Source organism: Fulmarus glacialis, unplaced genomic scaffold, assembly GCF_000690835.1.
Source record: "Fulmarus glacialis isolate BGI_N327 unplaced genomic scaffold, ASM69083v1 scaffold38800, whole genome shotgun sequence".
In the NCBI taxonomy this organism is placed as follows: domain Eukaryota; kingdom Metazoa; phylum Chordata; class Aves; order Procellariiformes; family Procellariidae; genus Fulmarus; species Fulmarus glacialis.
In genome coordinates this window covers 373-6,490 of record NW_009186510.1, presented here as the reverse complement: position 1 = coordinate 6,490, position 6,118 = coordinate 373, and the positions used below count along the sequence as shown (strand labels likewise).

General features: G+C 51.5%; 2 protein-coding genes across 2 annotated transcripts; one reads left to right on the top strand and one right to left on the bottom strand.

Annotated features, from left to right (window-relative positions):
* The first annotated feature begins 270 nt into the window (after positions 1-270).
* On the top strand, positions 271-3,062 carry LOC104084282 (killer cell lectin-like receptor subfamily B member 1B allele C). The gene is made up of 6 exons (XM_009588053.1): positions 271-291; positions 792-870; positions 1,212-1,352; positions 1,777-1,931; positions 2,398-2,507; positions 2,897-3,062. Exons 1-6 carry the CDS (start codon positions 271-273, stop codon positions 3,060-3,062), a joined length of 672 nt encoding a protein of 223 aa, XP_009586348.1.
* A 1,023-nt stretch (positions 3,063-4,085) lies between these two features.
* Positions 4,086-6,108, bottom strand: LOC104084275 (C-type lectin domain family 2 member D-like). Its single transcript, XM_009588041.1, has 5 exons — positions 6,021-6,108; positions 5,492-5,608; positions 4,989-5,170; positions 4,616-4,716; positions 4,086-4,239 (listed from the first exon to the last, which is right to left on the bottom strand). Exons 1-5 carry the CDS (start codon positions 6,106-6,108, stop codon positions 4,086-4,088), a joined length of 642 nt encoding a protein of 213 aa, XP_009586336.1.
* Positions 6,109-6,118: the final 10 nt, after the last annotated feature.

The following is a 6,118-nucleotide window of genomic DNA, read 5'->3' as shown; positions in this document are numbered from 1 at the left end:
GTAAGTGCTATTTTTGGGGAAAATATTTTTGGGGAAGCTTATTTCAAGCTTTGCTTGTTTTGAGAAGACTTTTAGGTTTGCTTGCTTCTCCATCCCCATGTTGAGGTTTCCAAGATACATGGAGAACGTTGGGTGGATTAAATGTCCTCTAAGGGGGGATCCTGGCTTGCGTAGAGGGAGAAAAAAAGCAAGGAGCGGGGGAGAGGGAAGCCAGCAAACATCTGGAGGTTGAACAGTTTTGCCTCCGAGACCCTTCACTTGGTGGCAAAAATGGGTCCCAAGAAGCCCAACGTGAGCCAACACACCCTGATGGAAAGCAAACTGCTGAGATCATGTCTGGGACCTTGGTGGAGACAGCAAAGCTGCTGAGACCACGTCCGAGGTCCTGGTGGAGATGAGGTCTGGAGAGACCCACATCCCACTGACTCCCAGCTCTACCTCAAGAGGGTTTCACCTGCTCTAGATTAAGCCAATTTCAGAAGGTTTCAGGTCTGCTAAGCTCCATCGTTGGGTGCCCAAGGCTGCTCTTGAGGCTACCTGCAGCCCCTCCACCGCCTGAAAAACCACCCTTAGGTGATGCCCTCACTTCTGCATCCAACCTCCAGACCTCAGCGGTGGTGATTTATTTTTTTGGAGGAAGCTAAGCAGCTGTAAACTTCTGCTCAAACTCGCTGGCTTGACAGAGGGGTTTTCCCCCCCCGCCTCTAAAAACCCCAGCTTTTTCACGTGAAAATGTGCTTTTTTTTTTTAAGCAAATGTGGCCTCTTTCAGCTCCTGCCTTGTGCCCACAGTGGCATGGGGTTCTCCTCAAAGTCAGTGGGCTGGGGCACCTCATCCTGCTGGTGCTGGTGCTGGTGCTGAGCATGCAGGGTGAGTAACCAGCTCTTATCTACATCTCAAAACCCAGGGAGCGGGCTTGGAGGGGACATCGGGTTTTATTTCAGTGTTTCAGCCTTTGGAGGGGATGAGGTTGCCCCATGGAGATGCAACGAGATGCATCACCCACCAAGAGTAAACCCCCTCTGAAATAAACCTGGACTATCTCCGTAGCTTTTAAACGGGCCGTGTTTTGCAGGCTGGCTTAATGAACCAGGTGTAACCGCGGCCGGGAAAAAGGAGGGTTGCACAAAATCAAACCCAGCCCTACCTGGTTTTTGTGGTTTTTTATCCCCAAACGGCCACAGCCTCTCACCCCAGGTCATTCCTCCAAGTTTTTCAGGGCTCTCTGCAGCCAGCGACGACAAACATCACCCGGCAAGGCAGTGAGATCCGGGGAAGGAACCACACGGAGCGATGCCTGATTTCATCCATGATGCGGTATTTCTGCAAGCCCCGGTGGGATAGCCCGGCAGGTAACCCAGCTCTGCTGGGAGATGCTCAGGTGGGACCTTTGATGGGGCTTCCTTCCCACCCAATTGCAAGGATGCCCTTGGAGATGGGTTATTTGGCAAAGACGAGTGTTGCAAGGAAGAATTATTTTTTTACATGCAATTTTTGCTGACCCCTCTTCCATGGAACAGCAGGGTCAACCCTAAGGAGGAGGTTCCTCACCACCCTTCCTCTACCCCAACCAGCCATTAGTGTCCTTGTGGTCACCCCACCTCAATTCTCCTCCTCCTCTCCGCTGGCTGAGTAGCAAAAACCACAACAACGTGAAAAATCTCAAGGATGGGGAAAGAGCCAGGGGATGGGGAAGCTCTTGGTGCCTTTCAGCTGGTGGTTGGGGAAGACCTTGACCACCCTTTGGGGGCTCTCCTGGCTCTTCCTCCTCTTCAGCCGGTGCTGGCTGCAAGCTCTGTCCCCAGGACTGGCAGCTCCACGGGGACAGATGCTACTGGCTTTCCAAGGAAAAGGGAACCTGGACTCAAGGCAAGAAAGGCTGTGAAAATCAGAAGTCTCAGCTGGTAGTGCTCCAGGAGAAGAAAGAAAAGGTAAATACAGAGGAGAAGGCTTGAAAAGGACCTGAAAGTCCTTTTTTTTTTTTTCTTAAGGTGGGCAGGGGAGCAAAAAGTACCTGGCAGCAGGAGGGTTTGGGGCTGCAATGGTAGCTCTCACCCATCTCCTGCTCTGATGTCTCCTAAGAAGTGACCGGGAAGAAAAAAAAGGGCTGAATTGTCACCTAAAGCCCTTCTGTGTCCCCCACCCACCCGTGACACGGGAGGAAGAGGAGGGATGCAGAGCTCCGATGGAGACATCGGTGTCTCGGGCTCTGAATTTAAGCTATTTTCACCCCAGAGCTGCCTTTAGACATGGTGCATGGCAGCGTTGAAAGCACGGGGGACATTCATGTCCCATCTATTTGGGGATGAAACAAGTCAGATTTACTCCGTGGCTTTGCACCCCACGAAACTCTCCACAGAGAGATTTCGGAAGCAACCGGTCACCTCCATTTCCCAGGAGTACATCAAGAAGATTACAGGCGGAGGCACGCAGCCGGTGTGGATCGGATTAATGTCATTCCTCAAGAAGTGGAGATGGGTGAACAACACAACCCTCAACACCAAAATGTGAGTGTCTCCGCAATCCGTAAAAAAAGCGGCTTTGCTCCATTTCAGACCCGGTGCATGCCCCAACCCATCCCTCCAAGATTTTGCCGTCTACCCAACGGTCTCGTATTCCCCTTGGCAAAGCTTTGCAGACCAAGAGTTGGGTTTATGGAGCACGGTAACCCAACCCCTCCCACCATACCCATGCAACCACCACGGCTTTTAATGGTCCATGCATGCTCCTTGCAGATCTTACTGCAAGCACAGCAACCTGCGCTCAAATCTGGGCGAGAAATCGTTTGCAGCACGATGAGATGGTGCAGAAAAAGGGCAGGAGAAACCCTCTACCTCCCCTCTTCTGCAAGCCTGAATGTCTGCTCCTCTTGGGCAATAAAATTTTTATTCTGCAGATTTAACGCCCTGCAGGAGATGGATGAAGGGTGCGGGACGCTGAAAGACAAGATGTTGGAGAACAATCTCTGCACCGATGAACACAAGTGGGTGTGCCAGAAAGATCCTTTCCAGCTTTCCCCATCGATGGCAGAAGATGGAGAGAAATGCGATGCCTCCGTCTGACACGCACCCATCCCGAAACGCCCAGCTTGCGAGACGCTGGCCGCCAATATTTGGGGCGAAGCTAACCCCATCTTCACCGTTACGGCTCTGCGAGAGATTTCAGGGTTTGCAAATGCATTTCCTACGCAGCTCAAGACAATTTTGGGGGGAGGCAGATGAGCCCCTGAGCTGGGAAACCAGCAGCAGCCCTAGGCGCTGCGTCGATAGAGCTACGGCATCAATAAAAGCCTATAAAACTAGCTTTGCTTCAATTTGTTGAAATAACACAGATTTGCAAATAAGAGTACGGGTAGGACAAAATGTATTGTAAATATTGCAAGGTTTGATTAAAAAAAGTTTCCCTGAGCGCCGGCTGCGGTAAGAGGTCTGTGCCCAGGCGTCCATCTCCCTGGGCTGGGAGCATCAGCACACGGACTGATGCAGACAGATGGGTTTTGGGGGCTTGAAGGGTGTTTTTTTGTCTTTCGGGGTCTTTTTTTTTGTTGGTTTGGGATTATCTGTCATTTGGGAGCTTTTTTTGTTTGGTTTGCGTTTTTTGGGGGGGTTTTTGGGTTTTCAGGTTTTTTAGGGGCAGGTTGGGGTTTGGTTTTTGGGGGGGGGTTGGGGGGTTTTAGTTGGGGTTTTTTTGTTTTGTTTTGTTTTTTTAAAAAAACCACCTCTAAAAGATTCCAAGCCCCTCCAAGTCCATCATTTCACCAAATTCCCTCCCTACCTTTTTTCTCCTTCTTCCAAAAGCAATTAATTCACTCAAGTGACTCGCTTACAGACCTGGCTGGCTTATAAGCAGAACACTGCTTTCGAAAGCGCGGAGAAAGTGCTCGATACGTGGCTTCTGATGCAGTGATCCAGCAGCAATGACAGATCGATGATAGTCTAGCTTGTCTGAGCAGAAAGTCTCATGAAAATACAAACTCATAAGTATCGGTAACAGATACATGGTGATAGACGTAGGGTTTTACCAAAGGAAACTGTGCTCGGTTCTCTCTCATCTGCTGGTCAGAGAACTGAGATGAAGCTTCCTGTTTATGGCATCTTTTCTTCTGGATATGCTTTTTGCTTCCAGAGGATGTAGCTGTCGGGTTTGCTGCAGAGCCAGTTCTTCTTGGTGTGGCACAGCGAGGAGCTGATCCTCTCCTGGTTGAGGTATGCACAGGGTCCACCACCCCGCACCTCAAACCTGGAAAGCAGACACGCTCAGGAGAGCAAGAAAAGGAAGAAAAGAAGAAAGCTACTCCCCCCAAAATTAAGAAAAGCTGGGATTTCCTCTCTAGGAGAGAAGGGGTGGCGTTCGGCTGAGGGTATCTAATAGGGGATTGGTGTGCAGCATCCTTGGTCCATCCCAAACCGCCCATGGAAAGCCCAGGGCTGCTTGGGCACAGTGGCAGAAGGTGGTCCCCATCCCAGGATGGGTCATCCCAGACCCTCTAAAAAATCCTATCCAAGGGAGGGAGAAGCAATGCAACAGCCCCCCGGAGCCATTTCCAACCACACCAAGAGGCAAAACCTGCCCCAGTTGCCAACCCCAAGCACCCAACGTGGACAGAGGGACCGACCAGTTGTTGAAGGCTGTGCCGTTGGTCCACCACCAGCCATCGTTCTCTCTTCGCAGCCCAAACCAATGGTTCGCTTCGCCTTTATAGCGTTTAATGAAGGTCTTTAAAACAAAGAAACATCACGATTTAGCTAGTCTGGTCTTCCGCACCTCCTCTTTTCCATCTGTGTCCATCACCCCACCCAGAGATGGTGCTTTCCCCAAGGCATCTGCTCCTGGCTATAGCGTTGGGTGCAATTTGGGGCCAAGCAGGTTTTTGGTCTGGTTTTTTTTGCTCTCTTTTTTTCTTTTTGTGGTCTCTTTTTCTTTTTTCTTTTTTTTTTTTTATGTTTCCCACTCTGGTGCTAGCGTAGGGGCTCAAGCACAGTTCTCACCAGTTCATCCATGGTGCTTATAAGGGCCAGCGAAGCTCCCAGGGCCTCGCAGCTTTCCTGACTGGTGGTCCAATTGCTCTCAACATCAGAAAAATAATAGCATTTCCCTTGGAAACCAAGCCAGGTATCTGGGCAGACGTGGGAGAAGTCCGGGTGAGGCAACCGGCGTCCCAAACGTACAACTGAAAAAGAAAAAGCTGAACGAGATGCGTGGGCAGCCCTAAAATGCAGGAAAATGGGATTTATTATTTTTTTCCTAGAAGCCGCAGGAGGGGAATTGGGGACGAAGCCCTTGGGAAAGCAAACGGTGTGACCGAGCGAGGAGCCAGGATGCCCGGATCACAGTTTAGGGAAAAAAGGGCGTCCCCCCTGCAAAGCTGGCTTGGTGCTTTGCTTGGGGAGCACCCCTTGATGCTGGGAAAATCCTGTGATCCCCCTTTCCCCGAAACAGGGGTGCCCGGTCCAGATCCTCCCCCCGGGGGGGATGCCTGGATGGGACTCACCAGTTACGGACACCAGCAGGGTGAAGACGAGGAGCACCAGCACCACAAGGAAGGACACAAGGATGAAAACCCGTGACGAGCGGGATCTTTTCCAGTCTGATTTCTTGATGTTGGACCCTGGGGGAGGAAAGAGCAGGAGAGAGGGTGGGCTGGGTCCTTTCCCCCCATCTTGGCCCTTTTTCTGCTGAATCTTCAGTCCATCCCAAGCCCTGGCTGGGATGGGGACCTTTGGGGGGCTTGGGAGAGGGGGGGAGAGCTCGCAGAGGCTCAAGGGGCTGCCCGCAAGGCAAGGGAGAACAGACGCGTGTCCTTCAAAGGCACCAATGCGTGTTTGAGGACCTGGAGATGGATTTAAGCTTTTCAGCCTTTAGAGGTAGCCACGTCATTAAGCGTAGGGTAGATGTGCTCGGGTCCATCTGCACCCACCCAAAAACTCCGTCCCCATCCCACTGGTGCTCCACCGGGGCGAGATGCTCTTCCCACCCCCTGCCCTCACCCAGAGCGTTGGGGGTTTTTTTCCCGGCATTACCCCATTTGTCTTCTTTCTCTACGTTGCCGCAGGTGTTCAACATTTCCTCTGGATCTGAAGAATTTGGCTTTTGGGCTCCTTTCCCCATCGTGGGCAGA

Bases quoted from the DNA above. Each gene is read 5' to 3' on its own strand.
- LOC104084275 (XM_009588041.1), bottom strand. From the start codon at position 6,108: ATGGGGAAAGGAGCCCAAAAGCCAAATTCTTCAGATCCAGAGGAAATG. The intron at 5,609-6,020 runs GTAATGCCGGGA...TTCCTCCCCCAG, and splicing joins AGAGAAAGAAGACAAATGGG to GGTCCAACATCAAGAAATCA. The intron at 5,171-5,491 runs GTGAGTCCCATC...TTTCTTTTTCAG, and splicing joins CCTGCTGGTGTCCGTAACTG to TTGTACGTTTGGGACGCCGG.
- LOC104084282 (XM_009588053.1), top strand. From the start codon at position 271: ATGGGTCCCAAGAAGCCCAAC. The intron at 292-791 runs GTGAGCCAACAC...TTGTGCCCACAG, and splicing joins TGGGTCCCAAGAAGCCCAAC to TGGCATGGGGTTCTCCTCAA. The intron at 1,353-1,776 runs GTAACCCAGCTC...CCTCCTCTTCAG, and splicing joins CCGGTGGGATAGCCCGGCAG to CCGGTGCTGGCTGCAAGCTC.